The 25,166-nt window shown below is 33.0% G+C and overlaps 2 protein-coding genes across 4 annotated transcripts in view; both read left to right on the top strand.

The window, feature by feature from the left end:
- Positions 1-12,538, top strand: part of LOC131841033 (myosin-IIIb-like) — a 35,873-nt gene extending 23,335 nt beyond the window's left edge. Inside the window, exons 6-22 of one of the 3 annotated variants that reach the window (XM_059189294.1) lie at positions 342-623; positions 1,198-1,386; positions 2,292-2,494; positions 2,744-2,924; positions 3,686-3,836; positions 4,438-4,648; positions 4,918-5,213; positions 5,383-5,672; positions 6,116-6,390; positions 6,551-6,716; positions 6,807-7,017; positions 7,343-7,483; positions 8,955-9,121; positions 9,774-9,952; positions 10,460-10,546; positions 11,463-11,564; positions 12,006-12,538. In XM_059189294.1, coding sequence (XP_059045277.1) covers positions 342-623; positions 1,198-1,386; positions 2,292-2,494; positions 2,744-2,924; positions 3,686-3,836; positions 4,438-4,648; positions 4,918-5,213; positions 5,383-5,672; positions 6,116-6,390; positions 6,551-6,716; positions 6,807-7,017; positions 7,343-7,483; positions 8,955-9,121; positions 9,774-9,952; positions 10,460-10,546; positions 11,463-11,564; positions 12,006-12,363 — 3,489 coding nt within the window. In that variant the 3' untranslated portion in view covers positions 12,364-12,538. The remainder of the gene's footprint in view (positions 1-341; positions 624-1,197; positions 1,387-2,291; positions 2,495-2,743; positions 2,925-3,685; positions 3,837-4,437; positions 4,649-4,917; positions 5,214-5,382; positions 5,673-6,115; positions 6,391-6,550; positions 6,717-6,806; positions 7,018-7,342; positions 7,484-8,954; positions 9,122-9,773; positions 9,953-10,459; positions 10,547-11,462; positions 11,565-12,005) is intronic. The other 2 variants (XM_059189366.1, XM_059189442.1) reach the window with 2 other exon arrangements.
- Positions 12,539-15,683: 3,145 nt separating this feature from the next.
- Positions 15,684-25,166, top strand: part of LOC131841240 (alpha-catulin) — a 61,062-nt gene continuing 51,579 nt past the window's right edge. Inside the window, 3 exon segments of the mRNA XM_059189555.1 lie at positions 15,684-15,833; positions 15,835-15,888; positions 18,173-18,353. Of these exon segments, the coding sequence (XP_059045538.1) occupies positions 15,684-15,833; positions 15,835-15,888; positions 18,173-18,353 (385 nt within the window).

Genomic DNA, 25,166 nt, shown 5'->3' on the forward strand with positions numbered 1-25,166 from the left:
ATCTGTACTCCTATTTGCTATATCTTTATGTAATTGTATTTGCATTAGTAGTGACCACAACTCCAATTAAAATCCAAATAAATATAAATTTGTACTATGTAGTATAAAAGTATCTACGCAAGTAACTCGTAATTAGTAAATTTGAAAATAATTAACGTATAATTGATACAAGCATTATAGATTTCGGTTTACATTGTAAAATAATCTTACAGTTTCATTTCTTTGCCTATATTTTAAATATGCAAATTAAGTTTTTTGTATAATCCTTGCAGATGATATGATAATACGAGTATATATGCATAATTGCATAGGTATTAATAGAACTTATTTTTTATAATTAGATACGTAAAGAACTCCAAGCTGAGATAAAAAGACAAAGAGCTGAAGGTCGCAGTGGTCGCGCTCCAGAAGCAACAACGAAGAGAGGCAAATTAAAGTCGCACCGAAAAGCCAAACCTGAGAAGATGTATACCGACGATTTAGCCACTTTAGAGGCCTTAACTGAAGACGCTATTGTGGAGCAATTGCAGAAAAGATACAATCAAAATCACATCTACACTTATATTGGAGACATATTGGTTGCAGTTAATCCATTTACGGATATAGGAATTTATACTACAAAGGTATATTGTTTCCTTTTCCGATTCCACGGATGCTATATTTTAATAACTGTTATAACTTTCCTTATAAAACTAGACAACAGTTTACATGAAATTTAATAGAATATTACTTACTTTTTTTATGTGTCTAAGACACATACTCACATTTAATAAAATCAATCCTTCAATTAACTTTTTTATTAGATGATGAATGATGATCAATTAATAGATGATATATATGTATAATATTAACAACCACAATAATATTTGTTAAAATTTCATGTTTTCTTCATTTATTCTTTGTTCTTATTTCTTGTATAGTTAATTATTATTCTTTTGTAGTTTCCATTCTAAGAACTAATAGTGTGCAAGTGCATTCACACACACAGTATGACATCTGCTTCTTTCCGTAACATACAGTACAATAATAATTTAAAATATATTATTAATGTGCAATCAATTATTGACATTGTAATAGTTAGTTGCAAAAAAAACACACACATAAAACTATGAAAACAGTGATTTACGTTAATAATATACTTCTAACTCTTATATTAGAATTAGCACGTAATAATTTCTTGATTATTATTATCTTTAGTCGCAACAACTATACCAAGGACGCTGTCGGTCAGATAATCCGCCGCATATTTACGCAGTAGCTGACGCAGCTCACCAAGCCCTGATGCATCAAAAACAACATCAGGCAATTGTTATATCTGGTGAAAGTGGCGCCGGGAAGACCGAATCGGCAAATTTATTGTTGAAGCAACTTGTATTTTTGTCTAAGGTACTTACACTTCTTATTTATAGAATGTAACCAATAATGTCTACTCTCGTTTTAAACTCATACTATTTCAATTTAATTATAGATTTTTTTTATGTAAGTCTAATATATATAATCAATGAAAAGTCTGATGACAGGAAAGTCAATTACGTATAATTGATTATGACATCGGCCAAGATCATTCGCTTATCATTAATTACTAGGTGAGACCACTTTTTATGGTAGGTATGACGTTTATTGCTACGTACTAAAATCTAGTGTTCTTAGCTACTTACGATGGCTTACATTGTGTCGCAAAGTAACTCTTTACTACTGACTAACTAAACGATGGGAGCATTTAGTTCTATTTATAATAGAAATATTTGACAATATTACATTTTGAATAGCAATCATATTGAGGACATACGAATATATTGTGTGGCTAGTTTAATTTTTCAACAATAAATACCAAGCATTATATTGAATGTTCTCAGAATAGACCGTAATATAATTTCTATACATATGCGTAATTATCCACATCATTTAACAATAGATCTGTTTTCTTTTCACTTGGTGTATAGTACTTTGTGTGTCTTATTTAATGACATAATAATGGCCTATTATCTTCCCAGTTCTGGTCGCAGATCTGCTTTAATAAGAGGGGGATTAAGCCTACTGTTACGACATGGAGATAAAGAGGGTTACTACTCCTCTTACTATATTATTAATCGGTTAACTTACAAAACTGTATTTCTTACAATATGTTTCAAATATTAGTAGAAACAGCTTCAATAGGCGAAACAAAAAATATGTTACATCAGCGTTACTGGTTGAATTACCACACATACCTATTTGAGACTTATTTATTTTAACACCTTTTGTTCAACTTTATATTACAGATAAATCATATTTTATCGCTTATGTTACAGACTCAAAATCGTTATTTGGAAGAAAAAATATTGCAAGTAAACCCAATAATGGAGTCGTTCGGAAACGCCCGCACGGGAATTAACGCAAACAGTTCCCGCTTCGGAAAATATTTGGATCTGTCTATGATGAGGGCGGGAAGGATATCCGGAGCACGCATATCTGTTTACCTTCTAGAACAATCCCGTGTGATTCATCAGGCACTGTATGTCGATTTTTTGTAATTATTCCTTAAACATTCAACAAATTATCCAGAATGTCCTAACCTAACATAATAGAATGTAAGAGACGTTAGACATACCGTTGAATTGAAATACATCAAACATTTTTACATCTATTATACATATAATTTAAAAAAAATTTAAACAGCTATAGTTGTAATATATTACATGTTTACGACAAATAAAGTGCCAATGTTTGAAAAGTCTTAAACATATTAAATGTTTCCATTCAGGGGAGAAAGTAACTTCCACGTGTTTTACTACCTATACGACGGGCTCGAGAGTGAAGGACGTTGGAGGAAATTTTATCTGGATGAGCAACTCAAGTCTCGACATCGATATCTGCAGCCACTTTCCTCAGTACATCGTGAACACAACGTGCATCGGTGGAGGCAACTTAACCAAGCTTTTAAGGTAAAGTGTATTGTATTGCAATATTCATATCTACCCTTCTCTATACTAATATTATAAATTCGAAGGTATGTATGTATGACAGAAATTCTGTCTATTGTTACTATTTTACAACTAAACAGACTTCAACGAAATTTAACATAAAGATCAATTGACTAAACATACGCCATCTTTTTTAACAAAAAAGCAGACGAAGTCGCGATTAACTGGTGTTATATAATTTCATGGTTGACTGAGTTACACCTTACCCGTTACATATTACTAGAAGTAAATTATACTTCTAGTAATTTGTAATGAGTTATGAGAGGGTCAAAAGTGGCTCCAAATGGTTCGTGTAAAACTATACACGGTGCTGCTCGCCAGTTCTCTTACTTGAACTCGGCTTTGACACGCTCCCGCGTGTCTAGATTGCCAAGACCTTCTAAAAACGTTAATTTTAAACTTGTTAATGATATTTACTATTGTAAGGAGTTAGCCAAACAAACTTTTGGTAACTAGCATCGAAATTTTGACAATTTATATATTTTGTATAAGTACCAAGTTCTAGAGTTGCTAAATAAATCAATTTCGTTGGTGTATTATTATATAGTCACTGTTTTTGTCCTCAACTGTTTTTACATAATTACGTGATTCTCGTGCAATTAATCAATCATTTAAAAATAAGATATTTTTACTGTTTAACTAACGCTGATATTCCAGACTGAGATGCAGTTACTGAGATGATTCAAATATATTCTTAATAAAAACTATAACTTCTGTTGCAGGTTGTTGGATTTCAAGAGGAGGAAGTACAAATCATATACAGAATGCTAACAGCTATTTTACACCTTGGTGACATAGAATTCGGCGAGGCAGCCGGTGAAGATAACACTGATAACAAAGCTACTATAATCGATACGGCACCATTACATAGAGGTAACTTAATGAATGTACCTTTAAAAGTTTGTTTTAGATTGATATTAATAAACGACAATCAAAAACAAACTTTTGTAGATCATACCAATGTCAATGATAATATTTCATTTACAATCATCAAATAAAATACTGCTTTAACAATTACGTTAGAACATTACAAACTAAGTGGCAGCGCAGAGAAAGTTTTATGACTATAAAGGGTGACGTAAGAGAGAGATAACTCGAAATAAATCCTTATAATAAGCTATCACGTCTAAACCAGCAGGATTATCCCAGGCTAAACTGAGCATGTATTAGTAGTCCTCTAACAAGGAGAGATCTTTATCCAGCAATTAGATGGTAATGCGTTCTTATTATTATAGTTATATTGGCACCTAAATGTGATGTTATATTTAGGTGTTTATTGTAACGCTTTTTATAGAAAGCTATATTGATAATACGTGATAATAAGTTTATTATCACGCATATTTACTTTACTTTATCAATTTTATTTTTAAATAGTCAGTTCTAGAAGCAAAATATAACATTCTGTGTAAATAAGCACAGTATAATAAATATTAATTCGCCTTATTGTCTTATTTTGAACATTTTTTATTTACAGCTTCATGCCTCTTAGGTGTAGAAACAGTAGACCTTCGTGAATGCCTCACCAGCAGTACTGTTGTAGCTCGTGGCGAAACCATTGCCCGACACAGTTCACCCACCGAAGCCGCAGTGGCTAGAGATGCAACCGCTAGAGGATTATATGCTAGAGCATTCGACAGGATAGTTGAGAGGATTAACGCACTGCTGTGCCAGAATAGACCTCAACAGTAAGAAATATTCATTAAACGAGCACTTCTAAGTATTTCCTATTCTTACATAAGTAGAAATTTAATGTCTTGATTTATATCAATGCTGTTATAGCATTACGATATTTTGAGAGCGTAAGGCTCCTAAGTTAGTGAATAGATATATAAATTAATTTGTTATTTTCATTCAAATTTTTTTTTATAGCAAAAAAAATTATTCTAATTAACAAATCGATCTGGTATTGACTCTAAAAACTGCTAATGACACAAATTTTGTATTTCTATTATAGCATCGACCATTTATCAATCGGGATCCTCGATATTTTCGGATTTGAAAATTTTACAAGAAATTCCTTTGAACAACTATGCATTAATATTGCCAACGAACAGATCCAGTATTATTTCAATCAGCATATATTTACCTGGGAACAGCAAGAGTATATGGCTGAAGGAGTACCAGTAGATCTTGTAGAGTTTTCTGATAACAGACCAGTTCTGGATATGTTGTTGTCAAGACCAATAGGTTTGTTGGCTTTACTAGATGAGGAAAGTCGATTTCCGCGTGCTACAGATCGAAGTCTTATAGGTAAGATTTATAATAATTTAGAATAATATCTAATTTATCTAATTTTTAATAATTTCTAATTTTTAAATGTCACTTTTCTACGATAAAGTCCGTATATAGGCATAACACATTAAGAGATTCAATTATTAACATATTTCTATCCTAATAATACCAAATTCTCATGTTTCAGAAAAGTTCCACAATAATGTAAAAAGCAAATATTATGTACGACCGAAATCTGACGCTGTTTGCTTTGCCGTCCACCATTTTGCTGGACGTGTTGTTTATCAAGCAGATGGTTTCTTAGAGAAGAATAGGAATTTCTTACCTCCCGAGGTGGTTCAACTAATGAGACAGAGTCAATATGACATTATAAGATTCCTGTTCCAGTGTCCCATTACTAAAACTGGAAATTTATATTCTCCTCTGCAAGGGGATATTGATACTAGGAGTTTAGAAAGTCCATCCGGCGAAATAAGAGTGAGTGATCTATATGTATTTTATTATCATTAAAGAATGTTGCACATTCCAATATTTCTAAGGTTAGGTAATTTGTGATTATCTTTTCTTTCCTTGTTGTTCAGAGTTCAAAGAGCTGTTCATGGACCATTACGCCATAAATCGTCTAAAACAGACGCATAGGCCATTATATATATTTCTTTCCTTAACATATTGTTCCACGTTCCACATCTACGTACATCAATAACAAAAGATACAACTCAACAAAGTTTGTCTTATGGTTATTAGACATCTGATATGAAAAGATATTTTTTTTTTATAAATATTATGTAGTATACATAGAAAATACTTAGACCGATACAAACAATCATACTCATGAATACAAATGTTTGTACAGTTCTAAATCGCTACATAGATATGATCACCGTGATCAATGATAATAAAACTTTGAATTTTGATCTTAGGACCGATTCAATAGCCGAGGTCTAGCATCACAGTCCCGAGCACAGCAGACTGTAGCAACGTACTTTAGATTCTCATTGATGGAACTACTTCAGAAGATGGTGAGCGGTACTCCACAGTTTGTGCGATGTCTCAAGCCAAACGACTCCCGATCACCGAAGCATTTCGATTCCACAAAAATATTAAAACAACTTAGATATACAGGTGTATTAGAAACAATTCGGATCAGGCAAAATGGATTTTCGCACCGGCTTACTTTTGATGAATTTTTGAAGAGGTATTTACATAATACTCATTACATTGTTTTATCATGTAAATGTAACATATTATTATACTTAATTCCTTATGATATTCAATTTATTATTCTTACTATATTTATCAATGAATTTTCATACAATGCAATAACACAAAAATTTTTTGAATTGTATTATTTACAGATACGGGTTTTTGGCATTTAGTTATGATGAAGAAATAAAAGCCAATCGCGATACATGCAGACTTTTGTTACTGAGATTAAAGATGGATGGATGGGCTTTGGGAAAATCTAAAGTATTTCTAAAGTACTACCATGTTGAAGTTCTTGCAAGAATTTATGAAGAACAGGTAATTTTATTATCATTGATTTATTAGAAAATGAAATATAAATGTATAATAATTAACTTTGTCAAATTAATTTTATAATATGTATTTTAGATAAGAAAAATAATATTGGTGCAAGCAAGTGCACGAGGTTGGCTTGCTCGTCGACAATACCAGCGATTGAAGGCGCAGATGGCCATCTCTGTTCTAACGTTGCAGCGACATGTTCGTGGCTGGCTTACCAGGAAACGGTTGCAGGAGCGGCAACGGCAACTTGCCAGAGAGTTTCAGAGGGAGCAAGATAGTCAGAGAAAACAAAAAGCTGGTATGTAATTGAAACCATTCTTCACAATTTTCAATATACAGATTTCTAAGAATGGTTCATAATGTGGTATCTGTTTTTTAATCTTCTTATTGTCCATAAACTTAGATATATTTCTTTATTTTTTTTAAAACAATAGTTTATTATCTTAATGAAAGTTTATATACTCATTAATAATAACGTTAAAGTAACTAAAATCGTTTAGTACCACTGATGTTTTATGAGTTGTAGCAGCTACCTAATAACGGCACCTTACTTTCAAGGTAGGTATGTATTTAATGTGTTCAATTATATGTTATTATGAGTAATTGTATATTTATTATTGCAGGAATGCTGAATAAGAATAAAGCGATGATGAAGGCGAAAGTACTGCTCCGTATGACGTCGGACGACAGTGATAGTAATGAAACAATCTCAGGAGACAAGGAGAATGTTGACACCAATCGAGCAGCAGTTGTCATACAAAGTCGTACGTATAATTTTAGACTAGATTTCAATAGAAAAACTAAATAAACCTAACTTAAAGATTTTTGCAATTACCACAAAATTGTATAAAATACCACCGGCCCTTATTATAAATAAATCAGAATTGTAATAAAGAAAAGCTTGCACAGTTTCAGACAAAATTTTATTTAAGTGGAAACTCAATCTATAGTCTTCGAGCCATAGCCTAAATTTGTTAATCATTTACTCTCGCCCGAAAACTTCTAAAATAGATAAGATACTTGTATAATGAAATTTTCCGAAATTTCCGCCTAGTGAAAATCAGCTGCAGATCTGAGGATAAAGAATAGGACCCTCACAAACATTAAAAAAGTTTTTTTTGGTAACGATAGATCTTTCATGCTACTTCTTCTATTGAAATATATTCCTATTTAGGAAATTAATTTTAACAGGTTGTCTACTGCTTCCTAGATGGTGTTACATAAAATGTAGGCAACGCATTAAAACCAAGAATAATTTAATAGCACCATTTAATTTTTCTATACCGCCATGTTTCAATTGGTCACATTGACCAGACGCAGACTCGTCGGCCACTGTAACATGTTTAACTTAAAGAATTTGCTACATTTATAACGTGATACGGCAAGTCATATCCGTCATGGATTAATGAGTCATGAGTCAGATAACATACAAACTTTCAATTATGTATTAGTAACTACTGAGGATTATGCTATAGCATATTATAATAGCATTAGAACCATGATTGAATTGATAATATCGCTTAACAATACAGTATATAGATTGCGTGATCACATACCTGACATTTCATGTCTGCATATGGAATTTATAAAGTTATAAATGAGTATTTATGGTTGACAGTTGCGTGTTGCATGATTGGGCGGAATATCAGACCATTGACAACTCACAACGCAGTAATTGGAAAATTAAGACATGAACAAACAGACAGGCTAATTATATTATCGTGACATTTAATTATTGTAACTGAAATATGGAACTAAAATAGACGTAGTAGATATTGCATACCTACGTTTTAGTCAAATATTTTTTTTTTATTTACGCAGTTATAATTTACACGCAAAGTTAAGAAACATTTTGACGTTAATTGTTATTACGAGTGATTACGGCGGTTAAAATTTAATTTTACAAATAAATAGTTTAATTTCATTGTAATACTACCGAAATATCGGGAAATAATAACAAATAAAACGTGCTAAGGTTCCGTTATTATCATAATTTTACGTTTTAGTTCTTACAAAAATAGTATAATAAATACCTTTGATTTTCGCATATTTTTATTAATAAAACTCTTACATAATCCTTTTTGGGAAAATAAAATATTGGTCACGCCAACACTGATGAAATAAACTCTGCTCTATTTAACTTGGGACGAGATGGCGGTGTGTGGATCGTCCAGGGTTATGATTATTATTATTATGAGTAAGGAAATTAGGCTAAATAGCGCTAATACAATTCAGATTTCCGTGGATACACAGCGCGGCGTCGCTGGGCGAAGGGTCGCGCGCCACCGCCCCCGCATGCTCCTGCACCTCCTGCGCCCGGCCCTGTGCCGCCCACTACGCTTCTAATGAATCAGTACTCCGTACAAGAACGTGCTGCACAACTACATAACTTTGCGGAACAGGTGAGGGAATGCTTCTGTTTAACATTAACTAGCCTCTCTTATTCCTGGTGTCAGCATGTTTTGTAAACTATGTTCTAGTTTGAAGAGGAAGATATGACAGTGAAAGTACAGGGTATGGAGAGATTAGCCATGAAAAAAAGTTAGTCTACGTCAAAATAAATAGGTATAAAAAATTCCAACTTTACCACGTCATATATTTAACGTATCCAGATTTTATTTTGAATTTGAATTGTGCACGTATTTTTATTGCTGGCATCTGATTTATATGATGATCTGGCCTACTTTATCACACATAAATCTGATGCCAAACAGTATATAGTTTTATATTATAGATTACAAATTCAATGTTAAATATCTAAAATTGAGTTAGATGCGATTCTCTTTTATAGGGTAAGTATTCTAGTAAGAAAAGAATTTAGTAGGCCTGTATACATACGAAAGAATTTGTGCTATAATAACCAGATAATATTTTTCTTTGTTTATGAAATTTTTACTCTAGTATCCTGTAGTAGACCACCAAACCTTTACTAAGAAATCATTTACAAAACGTAGCTCCATCTCTTCTTCTTTGAGTTGATAAGACGTATAGGTATGGTTATAATGTAAACAATAATATAATGTAAATAATAAATAGTAAATTTGTCTAAACCAGGTTCATAACAAGAACCAAGAACTTCATAAGAATCTACGACGCAACAAACCAGGGATACGTTTGCACGATGTCCAACGGCCCCCGGATGAATATCGACAACCGCCAGGGTTTACTCTCGTACCAGCAATCATACGTGGACAGCCATCGCAGGTGGAGCGAGATGCTAGCCGTCTTTCCAGGTAAACTGACAATAATGACAGTATTCATTCACTACTATTCACTGATTTTATACAATATAATTATTATATATTATTATATTGTCTACTAGCAGTGCCCGCCGTTTGACGCATGAAATTTATAGCCTATATGTTATTCTGATGTATAAGCTATATTTCTGTAGAGTTATGTCAAACTCCGTCCAGTAGTTTTTGCTTGAAACAGTAATATTATATTTATTAATAATAAGACATATTCATATTAAAATATAAACTTTATAACTTATGTAATAGATAATTCGTTTCGATATCCTTTGGTATTTATGTAATAATAATATTATGTGTATATGAATTATCTATAATAGATAGTATACGTTTATTTGCATTACACTTAAACATCTATGGTAATGTTTTAATAACTGCATACTTATAAGTATATGTAAAATTGTAATAGTCCTTGAGTTCTATCATGATAAATACCTACTTCTCTATCAACATTCACTCATGCTTCTAATGGATGCGGGGAAACAGTCCATCGCCAGAGTTTCTCGAGACCCCTTCAAGACCATGGGATGAGCCATTGCTGGGTAGGAAACAATATGAAGTTGGACGGCACAGGTTCGTTCCCGTTGCCACTATATCGCCTTGTGACGTTATTAAATGTTCATACACAGTTATTGTATAACCCAGTACATATATTTAAAAAATATATATTATAATTAAACAACAAAAATGCTCTTATTACATATGATATGATTGGACTTACTCACGTATGTATACATCAGTTAAAAATAGAAAAACGAATAAAGTTATAGTAGGAACATTAATATTAATTATCTATTTGTATATATATCAATGTTTAAATACATATTTTCAAGAATTTTTATATTTTTATGTAAGCTTTAAGCAGGAATGATGCTCATTAATTATTTGCACTTAGAAAACTTTCCTATGAGTATACAGATTTTTTGTTTTTTTTTTTTAATAATGTTAGCATGTTTTTTATCCTAATTTAAAGTGATTGTTCACGCTTTCATGAAAAATCTTTTTTTTTTGTATTGTTGCACATGTTCATTATTTATTGTCTTGTACGCATACTTTTTATGCCTGTCTTATTTTAAATCAACTCAATTTGAAAATAGTAAGGTTGTTTAATAAATATGCCACTAGTAAAAAATAACTTGATTCTATCGATGTTCATAAACATTATAAATCAATCAATCTGCGTAGAATTTATTCTAGCACACATTTAAACTTATGAATAAAAAAATTCTAGAACCTATTATATAGTATTCAATATTTTATCAATTAATATTGCATGTATTAATTGATAAAATTTCACAGTTATATATTAAGATAAACATAATAATAATGCCAATTTTTAATAGTTGTTTTGTTCTACCACTCAATTGGATTTCAGATTCAGTACAAAAAGAATAAGCATGACACTTGTCTATTGCTCTATTAAGCAATTGCTGTTGAACTTTACATTTTCAAAAAAATTGTGTCAATACATATTACTTCTTTTCATCAGGCATCAACAAAGCAGCAATGAACGTTGCGAACACAGGCATTTACAGAGCAGCCAAAACTGGAAGAACCTACCTTGTAGCAGGCAGTGTGGCGGTCTAGTCAGGTACGAACTAAAAAATAATATAACGCGCTCCTGGCAATAAATAATATTAATACTATTTCAATTTTATTCATGCGTTACCTTTGGAAAATAGATATAAATGGTATGAATGAATTATTTGCTTTAAAAAAATAATCTCATTAAGAGTAGAATAAATTTTACAATTTATTGTTATTGGCAATACCCTAGTAATGTCACTAAATCCAATAAAGGTCCGAAACATTTTCATGTCGTCTTAGTTATTTTTGTCCTATATTATTGCACGGCTCATTAATATAATAATTATTATATTGTCACTGCGCCTTATTCTGAGTTTCATCTTTTCAATATGTTATCTGTCAATCCGATATCCCATATCTGGGTATATCTTTCGAAATCGTCATCTAATTAAAAAAAATCAATTTTGGTATATGAATGTAATATCATATTGATTTATGTTTACAGCAACAAGATTAATGAATTAGTAAAGAATTCCAAAAAGGCGGAACCCGCCCCACGGCCTAAATACAACCCGACACACGACCCCGAGTCAGACCTGAGGAAGATACTGCGGAACTCGCCCGAGATGCTCGCCACTCCAGTGTTTAGCTCCGACGACGATTACACAGAAGGACCTTTCCGTTTCAAACAACTGTTGAGGCCTACACTGGGGCCCACAGAGAGTCTTCGCAAACGAAAAGTCCGTAACTCTTCCGGACAAAGTCCTTGGCTGTCTGACAGTTCGCAAGACAGCATTAGTTCTAAAGAAGCTTTATATAATAAACGTCGCCCACAGATCAGTATGGGTGTTTATTACAACTAAATATTATATAATATAAAAGTATATGTGATAAGATATAACATCATTTTATCATACATTTGTAATATTCTTGATCTCTCTGTTTCTTGGGCAAGACCATTATGTAAATAGGTCAAATAGCATACATGTCAAAATATTTCAAAACGGATGAATTATTAGTTTTTACCAACTGTATTGATCCATATTGGAGATCTTTGGGGGAGGCCTATGTCCAGCAGTGGACGTCTTCCGGGCTGCGATGATGATGATGATGATGATTGATCCATAGGCACTCTCTAACCTATGGAAAACAATATATACAGTTTCAGTCATAGTGATGGAAAATAGATTGTAATTATTACATTGTGTTTTGTTTTTTAATTTTGCAGTTAATAATTATCATGTAATCACAAGAAACTTATTTATCATTATCAAGTATTTGCCAAAGTATGCTTATTAATATTGCGTGCTAGTAGACACTTAATTATAAATTCGATTATTATTTGAACTATAAACTGTGTGATGAGTTTATATTTATGTAATTATATGTAATTATAAAATGTCTAATGATGTTAACAGATTTTATATACACGTATATTGAAATGTTATGTAGTGGTGTGTCAAAAAGTTATTTTTAATTTCAAATAATGTTTTCATATACGATTTAAAATAAAATTTATATAGTATACTTAGTTTAAAATTCAATGTTATACAATGTATTCAATGCAAACACCAAAGTATGTACATAGTAATTATAAATAGCTAACAGCTTAAGAAATATAAGATCAATTAAATATATCTATACTTTTTTATCTATATTATACCTTTGTGCCTATAGATCAGTAGAGGCAATAGTGTGTTTCAGTATTAATAAAATATAAAATTTTGATGTCATATACAGACAAATGTTTCTATAATATTAGATCTTACAGATATGTATTTTTTATTGATAATAGTAATGATATTGCCATCAATTTTAAAGTTTAGATCATTGACAACCGTTGTGATATTGTGCCAATGATTATTGATAAGATAATTAGCTATTTGTTTAATCATAGATAATAAATTTAATATGTGCAATTAAAACTGCGTTTCATTAGCATTATCCCACATACATGTAAAATCCATATAGTTTACATTTACGTTAATATAATTTTTTTACTTATATATTATCCAAGAGGAAAAGCGAGCATTGCCCAGTATATATAGCGGCGTTATATGTGCTATCCTGAATTATACCCAAATATGTGGTGTAGTTCAAATTTGGCCAACATCGGGACGACAGCAGGATCACACCCTGCTACGTTGAATTCAAATATACCTAATAAAATGTAAACGTTTCATGTATTACTGTCACCACCACATCGACAGTTGACGAATGTCTATGACTGGGGGAAAATCATCATGATTAATTCCTGCTGAATTTGTCACAATGGGCTAACTGCCTGAGCGCATGTTCATCTTATCGTCAATCACTGGTGCCCCGCCAGCGTAAACCGTTAACGCAGACGGAAGCACCATTCCATTATCATTCATAAAAAAATGTCTGTGACTAACAAATCTGGAACAATAGATACTACGTTATATTTATATTATTGTATGTATGAGTCTGCTCTGACCCATACAATCTGGATGCTATGCTGTTGTATAAGATGTTGATAAGTCCGGACTGCTTTCCAACTTGATTTATTTAGTACATGATGTTTGAGTGTGGACTGATGCTTGCTTGTAATGTACATATATTTTGTTCCATGATCTAAAAAATTCTGTGCTACCTTAAAGTTATACAATATTAAAATACGTAATTATTGAACCGAAATCAACTCTACGTCAATGATATTGAAATAATGTTGCCAGAAAATACTGAATTTGGAATTACAAAAATTTTTTTTTTTTTTATACCACTTAGGTGGCAAACAAGCATACGGCCCATCTGATGGTAAACGGCTACCGTAGCCTATGGACGCCTGAAACACCAGGGGTGTCACATGCGCGTTGCCGACCCTTAAGAAACCTTAATATACCCTTCTTGAAAACCCCCATGCTGTAGTCTCTCGAGAAAACTTCGGCAGGTAGTTCATTCCACAATCTAAGTGTAGGTCCTCTGAAACCGCACTGTACGAGACCACTTAGGTTCCAGCGTGTGGGGATGAATTCCCTGTCGATGGCGAGCGGTGCGATGGTAAAAGGTAGCCGTAGGCATCATGTCAAACAATTCATCAGAACACAGTCCATTGTATATTCGGTAGAACACACAAAGCGATGCGAAGTCTCGCCTCAAGCTAAGTGGTTCGATACCGTTAGAGAGATTGGGATTATGTATGTATAAGTAGATTTGAAGTTGTTAAGGAACCGTAAAACGCATGTTAATTTATTCAGAAATTGGTATGTTTTTTGTTATAAGTTTTCAAAATACATCTTAGGTACTCGAATAAAAATACTCTATAGCTTCCAATTTTTTTTTATTATACATACAATTGAACAAAATATAAACTTGCAGTTCTGAAGTGTGATAAACATCAACACCATAGTAGGTACTTAGTTTAAAAGCGTGTGTTTACGTTCGCTACGGGCGGCGGCGGGCCGGCGGCCGGCGAGGGGCTGCAGGCCACGTGACTAGAGCTGCCAATAGCGACGTCGCAACGGTGTGCGCGCGCACACGCGCAGTCGCGCCAGCGCCCGCGCCAGCCATGGCGGCCGCCGGCTTGCCTGATTTCGACTTTTCACAGATAAAAACGCGGTCCATCGAGAGAACCCTACTCCCCCTGATTAAGCAGGTACGCCAAAAATGCATGCCACCCTCCGCTCTCTCAGATTTTCATTTTCACGCCCTACTACTAGAAACGATGTTTGTGACGTACCACGTTTACGCGATTGCGTCGACGACCTTCTGACGTCGTTGGTCGGGATGTCCGATGATAATTCCGTTTTACGCGTACAGTCTAAAAATTACCACGTATTTTTAGATCAGCCGTAACGTCGACATGTCGCTATTCAAACTCGTCACTTCGGATGGTGACGTTTATATTCATAATTTGCCGCTTGCGTCGACTATCTGTTGCGCTTTCCTACGCGCCGACGCAGTAGCGAAATTTTAAGTGGCGGCTCTTTTTAATAGAGGGAAATTATTTGAATTATTTTACATAAATTGAAGTAAATTATACTACTCATATACTTGAAAAGTTTTTAGGATGTCATTAACAAAGTTAACATTACAATACACGGATATATTTGCGTCAAAGTCGGAGAAAAAGTTAGTTTTAGCCATAAGTAAATACAAGGGCGGGCGGCCACGTGGACTGAAAGCGGATGAATAGTTGCGGGGCGGGCGGAAGGCTCGATCGATGCGCGCTGGGCCCGTCAGTGCCGCGGCGGACGCGGGCGGAGCGGCGCGGTGCCGCAGCGAGACGCCCCCGCCACGGAGCACGTGTGCGCGCCCGCCGACAGCGCGCCGCCGAGCGCGCGCCCACCGCCCGCGCGCCACGCGCCCCTCTCTGCGACATGGACGCGCTCTCCGATGACGACGAATACACGCGCCGGGAGTCTCAGGTATGTTTACTATATGGAAACTGTCTGAAACACGACGCACCGGAGATGCGCGACCATGCTGCATTACCCAAATGATTTATAAAAAGATAAGTGGAGCGCAACAAGTAGTCAGGGGTGGCAAAGAAGATTGCGTGCAGGAGCGACCTTGATCGGAGCTCGCAGCCCGCGTAATGTTCTCGCCCGCTTCCCAGCCGTTGCCACCGCTACCGCAGCCACGGTTCAGAACGACTATTATATTAATAATTATTAATTTTATAAACAATACTTCTAAAAATATGTTTTGGCATAATAATAGTTTAGTTATAAGTATCAATCAAACACAGATTGAATAATATAATGAAGCGTATTAAAACTCTTTATACACTCGCTGTATTTACAATTCAATTAAAATTTATTGTTCTTTTTTTACAATTTCTTATACTTTGAAAAGTATAATAAATTGTGGAAAACAATACATAAAAGTACAAAAAATGTATTTAGACAAGCTTATAAACTTTCGGTTTCTATCTATTCAGGATAAATATTACAAAGTTCACCTTTCGCTTTTTTTCTTCGCCTATCGTAGAAATGAAAAACTGCGGGCACATATACCTATATAGGTATACCCTTTATACAAATACAAACATTATGAATTTATCTTTATTATTAACTTCGCTAATAACAATACTTGCCACTTGTATTTACAAAGGCCAGGAATTTTCTTTGAATTTAGGTACTGTATGAAATCTTTCTAGAGTAGACCAAAACGAATAACTGCATACAAACTTTAGTAGCTAAAAACATAATGGTGGCTTATAAATATTAATCAAGAAACATATAATTATATTGTAAATTTCGCTCTCCCATTGATAAAGTAAGGTGAGCGTATACTTTATTTATATCGTCGATATTATTTGTTTTCCTCCTATAAGTGTGTCACAAACAGGAATATGATAAACGTGTTTCTTCTATTCCTATCATAAACACAGTCCCATTACTAAGAAGAGCGATAAGTAAGATTTTTATGAAAACTTTCATTATATTAAAGGTAAAATCATTAGTTTCTATAATTAAATCTAAATCACTATATTGGTAATAAGACTTATATTATATTACTAATACTGTCTTATTACCAATATATCTGCGTGATGATGTACCTTAGTCTTTCTACATAGAAAATAAGTATGAATGACGAAAAATGTAATCCTTGCTCCGAATTATTTTTTAATTATCAACTACTTTTCAGTACTGCTGTGGCTCAGCTCAAAGATTAGACGTACCTCTTTTCTTCCTATCTTTCTTCAACTTGGTACATATATCTTACTAGAGGCCCGTACCGGCTTCGCACGGGTGGATATTTTTATGTTTTTATCTGATCTTCTAGCAAACCTCTATCTTGGCAAGTTTCGGTTTTGTAAGTTTCTATAACAATTCCATCAACTGTTTTTAAGTTCTGAAACGATGTTGGGCCTGTAACGACGTACGTGATGAAGTAGTATCCTGAGATAAAAACATTCTGACTGGGAAGGATGAATACTCTATACCTACTCTTCCCAATGCCGCATCTTTTTTTATGCCGGGGTGTCCAACTACGTCTTGTCCACGTTTCCTTCTAGAAAATGTATTGTTAGCATTGAGTAGTGTTTTAGCAAATCCGTCACTACATAGGTCAAAAAATGCAGTGACTGTCGTTTTTGGTAGATTTTTACTGTTTTGCATGAAGTCTACTCGTTGTCCGTTGCCTTAGTGTACCGCTAAGTGTAGTATGGTAGGATGTCTATAATGTATTTGAAAAATTCAAAAAGTAATCTGCAGGTATTGAAACAATATTGAATAGAAAATAATTTATTTGGATAAGGATTAATATATAGGTATGAATAACATGTAAAACGCGACAACGTTATTTGTTCTATTTCTATAACTTATTAAATTCGTAATATCTATTGAATGGAGTAGCCGATTTGAACAATTCAAAAATAATATAATATAAATCATATTGTTTTCAAAACTGTTTCAATTTATATATTTATTTAGATATGAATTTAAACAGAATAACATGGTGTAATTTTGGTCGGTATTTCTATCAATAATACGAGCTGAGTTTCTAGAGAAAATAATCAAATTACAAAAGCAGAAATATAATCATAGAGAATGGTAATTAATGAGTGGTACCACGGACGTCCTAGGATAATGTCTGTGGTGGTGTTCATTCGTATAAGAGACGGTTACCACTTACCATCAGTTAAGCCGCCACTTCCCTTGCCATTCCAGATATATACAAATGTATTTGTTTGTCGTTGATCAGATCAGCACCCTGGTGGCGACACGAGGCGAAGCGGCGGCGGGTGGAGCGGCAGTGCAACGTGTGGGTGCAGCCGTGTGCTGTGCCGTGGAAAGGTTCGTGGCCGTTGGTGAAACCATCGCAGACGACAACCCCGACGTGCGACACAGCATGGTCCTCGCGTGCAAGGAAGCACGATCTGCAGGTACACCTATCAGAAATATTTAATGATAATAATAAATAGTTACAATTTCTACAATTATAAATTACACTTACATCTCCGTGATTCTTTGCAGTGACGCATCAAACGACACCAGAAAAGATCCCGTATTTGATGCTAAACTGTTTTCTGATCTTTGTTATATTTTATTATGAATTACAGAACATAAATTATTGGAACGGTGTATTAACTTATATATAACTTACATATTTTTACTTTATTCTTACATATAATCTATATAAGAATGAATAGTGATATTTTTAAATATTATGTTATATTAGTTATAATTAGTGCTATACAATAGTATAATTATCTTCAAAATATTTCTGTAGAAATAAAATATAAATACGTATTTTTGAATACGTAGATACTTACTTCTAACAAAGAAACTGTTAAAGTCTCCATTAAAGAAATGAATTTAGCTGAAAAATTAATTAACGAGTTCGTAAACTTATCTCTCGTTGACAAAAGATTATCTACTCTTGATACTTTTGGCTATTTAAATTCTCAGTAGCACCTACATATTTGATGATTTCATTTACATAAAATTTAAGGCAAAGTTTTATCGCCGTAGTCTATTAATTCGAAATGTAAATGTTCTAAATTTGCATGGGAATTAGGGCGCTCTTCTTGGGGTTTCGTATAACTATTTCATAAAATAGTGGTAATAACGCTCAATAAAAAGTTCTGTGTTTATATTTGCAAATATCTTATATCATAAAGATGGCATTTGTATTTATTTATTAGTTCAAAATTTTACATAATTATATAATCACTTCATTTTAATAACAGCTGTTCGATGCAGTATAACCGCACGAACATCACAGTATTCTTCAATAAGGAAATAATCTTAATTCAAATAATAGACATATTTTTATTGATCTAATCATTCAGAAATATGGTTTCGATCAAAAAGATTGAAGAAACTTGCCTGATGCTATTTTAAACAAATGCTGTAAAACTTTACATGTGTGAATTCTAACTACTAAATGATAGGATAAAATTTAGTCAAAACAATAAATAATTTTCTGAGCATCATTAAGCCGTGTATTTAGTTCGGAAGTGTTTACTGACTGAGCTTTTAGAAATGAAGAATGCAATTTCATGTCAGAAAATAATCTAAATCCTGGTATAACCTATAACCTGGTTGGTAACTTATACAATTCAATTTAATGTTTAATAGTTTGAGAGTTGGAAAGCAATTTCGGCAGGCTGTTTCCTGTTACACACGTAGTCGTACATATGGAAATCATCGAAATTAAATCCGCCCACGTACCATTTAGAACGTTTTTAATCAACGTTCGCGTGACCTATAAATCTTTCGATATCTCTATTGTGCGTTGAGGTGTGCCGCGCTGCCGTCAGAACAACGGACACATTTCGACCCCAGTACTTTATTTAAAATTACGACGACTTTAAAGTTATAGGTAGACAGACCTCTGAATGTTATGATAGCTCGACAATATAAATACCCGAAAATTAAAAAACATAAAAAAATAAACGACAGAATAGACATTTTTAATTCTACTACTATTTATCTACATTAACAATAATTTACATATATAACATTTTTAAGGCTATTCTGATGATACTTACAGTAACAAAATCGTCAGAAATAGCAAAAAGGTAGTGTAAAAAGTTTATTATGTATAATTTACATAAGAACCGTGTATACGAGTATGTTTCTGATTAATAAAATGTTTTTGGTGAAATTTAATTTATACCAAAACTTATTCAAACAATAAGTAACATTATGGAATATCCTCAATTTATTCTTCATAGTTGATAATTTAAGATAAATTCCGTAAAGAAAATAAAGGAAATGAAACGAATAACTGTGCTCGTAACACTACAGGGCGAATTAAAATGAAGAAATAATATTACATGCTATACTCGCCCCTTAGTTTAATGTTCACTCCTATATGACTATTCAAATGAGACGGGACCCTCCCTGTCATCGTGGCTCCTACTAGGTCGCAATAATTATCAGACTGTGTAAATATCTCCAAATGCCACAATCTACTCGCTTGTTGTTCTTATATAGATAGATGTAGATCGCTGGAGGAACTCCAACACGCGTGGATTAATCAATCAATGTAATCTTCTTAAGGCCCTTACTCATAAACAAGATAATTACATTACATAAAATTCAGTTTCGTATTTTTCATTAAATAATAAATTAATGAATGAAAAAATAATGGAATGAATTGTATGTTCTTAACAAATTACCATTTTACCTTTTGTTACGTATAGATTATTGATCTACCGAAATCATCCATACTCATGTGCTAATTATGAATGTGAAAGTGTGCATGTCTTTTTGTCTGTCTATTTGTTATCTTTACATGACTAAGTGGCTTTTCCTAGGAACTTTCGTACGTATTTTGCCATTGCTGATATTATTCAGAAACTGCTTAAGTCAATTTTGTTTAAACGTAAAATATAATATGTTGACTAGTAGGTACAACATTGATAAAAGAACAGCGAGTGATATCATTAATACCGAGATTATTATATTCCTTTCAGTGTTAAGATAAGGGTTATTCCCACTGATATTAAACATGTCCAACATTCAATTTCTCCGCAACAATATAGCGTACGCAAACGGATTACAAGTTCTCAGAGTCTAATAAATTGCCGTTGGTAGAATAGAACAACACTAACTGGATCAGAACTTTTTGTAAGAAAAATTTTCAAACAGAATCTCGTTACTCTTTGTATCTTAAATATTAATTGCTTCTTTCATATGTTTACATTTGGAAGGTTACATGTTACGGCCTCGGTAATGTCGCAACGCACTCAGAAAATCGTGTGCCCTACATATTATCCTGAGAATGTCACAATCATTTCAGGTGGTATTAATATTCCCAGAGGAACACTGCGCCTTAATTTCGTTGTTAGCAAATACCAAACCCTTCAAGAGAAATATTTTAATTCTTATCGTCGGCGACATTACACGTCTGCGACATTAAGAGGCTTATGCTTATTAATAAATATACCGACGCTTTATGAACTTAATTATCACTTCGTTGTTAATACCTTGAAACAATAATTTGTTTTCTTTTATCTTTATTAGAGCTAACAAAATCAAGGCTGCCCTTTCCCGAAGCCCTCATAAATTTGTGTCAACAACCTGACCCGAATTTTAATGCTTGAACGCTATTAATGGATCCAGCATGCCAACAAACAATAGATCCAAACAATAGCTGCTGCCCGCCCTAGCTGGAATAAGGCTCATTTCATAAATTACAGTGATATTAACAATTATTCTTACATGGGTCTTTTGTAATCCACATTATAGATATATTATACCTTACTTATATATTGTAACATGTTATATACATTATGAAATTTACGTACGATTCCATGTATCAAAAACAATAAAGAACAGTGTCCATCTACACACTTTTAATTTTTTTGGTGGTGGAGTTTGTTTCAATATCAATTCACACAACTCCTTTTCGTCCCCACAATACCGTAAGAAGTGACTATAAGATAACAAAAAACACAATACATTTATGCAGGGGAGCACTCGAAATGAAACCTTATACCCAGCAACCAATCCATTGTAGTCACTAATAGGAGACTGATTGTTCCTCATATAAGGAGAATAAGATTAGTGTTTAGCAATGATGATAGAGATTTATATAATAAATGATTATATAAATTACTCCTAAAGATAGGTAAACTCAGTCGTACTGGAACAGTCGATTCAAAACGTCTTACGAATTTATTTTTCACTTTCTAACCAGTATCGAATATATAATTTCGATTCTGACTCCTACAACCCAATGTTTAAAACTAACAATTCAGATTTAAATTGTCTGAATACCGTAGGCACATTCCTAGTATACCTAACTATGATTACAACCAGCACAACTCTGCTATAAATCACTTTTCGTTTATTCCACTTTTATTTGGGTCATTTTTACGAGTAATAAATTAGTTTATACGACGCTAAAAGTCGATTCCGTGAGGGTCCTGATTTAGGACTCTTTGTCAACACAATCCTTGCGAATAGAGCACTCATAAAACGATTGTGGACGAAACATAAATATACATATATACCTGAAATAAATAGTTTGTTCATAAATCTTGTTTTACTAATACATTGTAATGTATTAGTATTTTTTTTTAATTCTATCCTAATTTTTTGGTTATAGCAGGCTGGATGGAGTAATCAGAAACTACTACTGTTAAGGGTTTAATTAATGATTCCTAAACTCGCAATTTTAATTTGTTTCAAATAAGAATCGATTGCAACTGTATTACGTAACCAAACCCTGGCTCACCTGTAACCAGATTAACTCGTATTGGAACAAATCTAATAAATTACAGGTGTCGATGCTACCCTTCGGCCGGATACCGCTCCCACACTTCTAAGCTAATAGATGCCAGTCCCATTCCCCAACGTCGCACGTTTACAGCTATTTGTTTACGACAGCTGTCCCTGCACAAAATTTGTTGTTCAATCTATTGAATGAATTGGAAATAACGTATTTTTTTTATAATTATTAGTTTTGGCTTCGGTAGAGATTTTTCCAATCTAATTCATTTGTGTGTATACGTGTAGGATATTTCGTTACATAGCATAAAGATTAACGTTGACAATATGTCGAGATTTATTTTTTTTTCTTATAAAATACATTTATGATATCAACAATACAGAATATTCAATCTTGATTGCTGAGTTTGTGATTTAGATTGTTAAGAGAATCATGATTGTTGACAGATTTAATTTATTCAATAAATCTGTGACATTTTATTCCAAGAAAATGTTGAGGGCGGATTTGTTTATAATACCAACACAATTTAGGAAAGCAAACAAGCGAAAAGTTTTCCGAAATCATAAGAATGTGTGGACAACTAAAATGTTTACAGTCTGTCCCCTCAATATGTAGTCAGAGGATCACAATATACTTGTATATTATTGCAGCATTATTTCTTAGACATATAAAGACAAACTAGTTAACTAATTAACTATTTTAAAGAGAGGGAGACTATGTATAAGTTACTTTAAGTGGTATGGGAATCATACCATGTACTATTTATGTTTAGATTATATATGATCTTGTTATATTTTCATTATTTATCCTATAGACTCTGTCAAATTTGATGCCGTGAACACATTTCACTGAGAACATTTGTAGCCAACGCAAAAGTAGTCGCATTTATTTATTATTATATTATATATATGTAGCCTTTACCTTAAAAATAATAATAGTTATAATAGTGTCGAATTAAGCAAAAAAATTGTCACACATTTTCAATCATACAAGAAGTAATACGGCCTACCAATCTTAACTGCAAACTCACTGCAGTACTCTTATTTCGTATGGGTACACCACGTTAAATGAAATGAATAAGTCTGTAAACAACAATTGATCTGGTATGTATTTATGAAATCAAACTAAAATATCTTAATTCTATGATATGTCAAATCTACTCTACTCACAGATCTGTAATAGTTATTAACATCTGCCAATTCTTTTGTGGACTCCCGCAATACAGGTTCGCCTAGCGCGGGGTCCAATGTGTAATCAACTGTACAATATTTGTATGTTTGAAAATAAATAAAAAAAAAAAAATAAGTACATTGAAATTGGTGAATATTCTTTATTTTAATAAAACGTTTTCAACGTAGATAAAAATAACACAGTTTTCTATTTGTATCAGATGGAATACTGTAGTATATTTTTACTTTCGTGGGACTCATCAGGAACTCGACTAACGCGTAAATTCAGCATGCCACTGGCCAAGTGTTACTATAAAGTCCTAGCTATATGGATATCCGATAGAAACACAATTTCGATAACGTCAATAGCAATTTTACCGTAACTGAACAATGTCCTCTCTGAAGCAATTCTGTTGTTAATTTATACTGAACTGGCTTTTGTGAAACCACAATGTAATATTGTATCGAGCTCTTGCACAGACATAATGTAAAATTTATTTCAGTAGTGATAAAAAATATGTTATAAATCACTTTAATAGATACATATGTATGTACTTACTATGAACTTGTAACATATATTTAACAAATAAAATTTTAAGATAATAAAAAGCTATTTTATAATTTATATCTATATATAATATTATAATTACCACACAATTTTTTTTAATAAATAATTTAGATGGGCGAAGGACTAGTGGAAGTAGGCAATGCACTATGCCGATCCCAAATAATCTCAAATAAATATACTAACAATATTTTAAAAATGCCATTATCCTTTTAAGTTTCGTCCGATTTGGAAAAACACACAATACTGAATACAATAGCCACAAAGAGGAATTTCATAAAAAAATACGAAGATTAGTAGAAAAATTGTTGGAAAAAACAATTTGTACAAGAGGCACAAGAATGTATTCCGACCATAATACCTTCGAGACGAAGCGCCGTTATACCTGAAGTAACAACTGAAGTTTTACCGTTCCGGCCGTGGTGCCGACACGCGACACTCGTAAAAGTATCCTACCGAAATTTCACTGTTTATACATTTATTCATGAACGCAACCGCTATCAAACATTTATTACGCATTAATAAAATTCAATTTCTTATCTTTTCATGTCTTAATAGCAAGACAAGACGCTTTAACCCACCCACCAACAAATATAGTTAGTTGTTTTATCGGTAAAATATTTTTAATGTCTCCCTTAAAATTTTATTGTTTTAGCCAACGTCAGCGATTAAGATACTATATTCCCAGAAGAATCGTAAAAGAAAGTTGTGAAAGCTTTATTGGATAACGGTTTACACATAGTTTTAACTTCGGCCAACTGACTTCACAGCGAAAACT

This window comes from Achroia grisella, unplaced genomic scaffold (assembly GCF_030625045.1).
Source record: "Achroia grisella isolate CSIRO2021 unplaced genomic scaffold, CSIRO_AGI_Agris_v1 utg1023, whole genome shotgun sequence".
In the NCBI taxonomy this organism is placed as follows: domain Eukaryota; kingdom Metazoa; phylum Arthropoda; class Insecta; order Lepidoptera; family Pyralidae; genus Achroia; species Achroia grisella.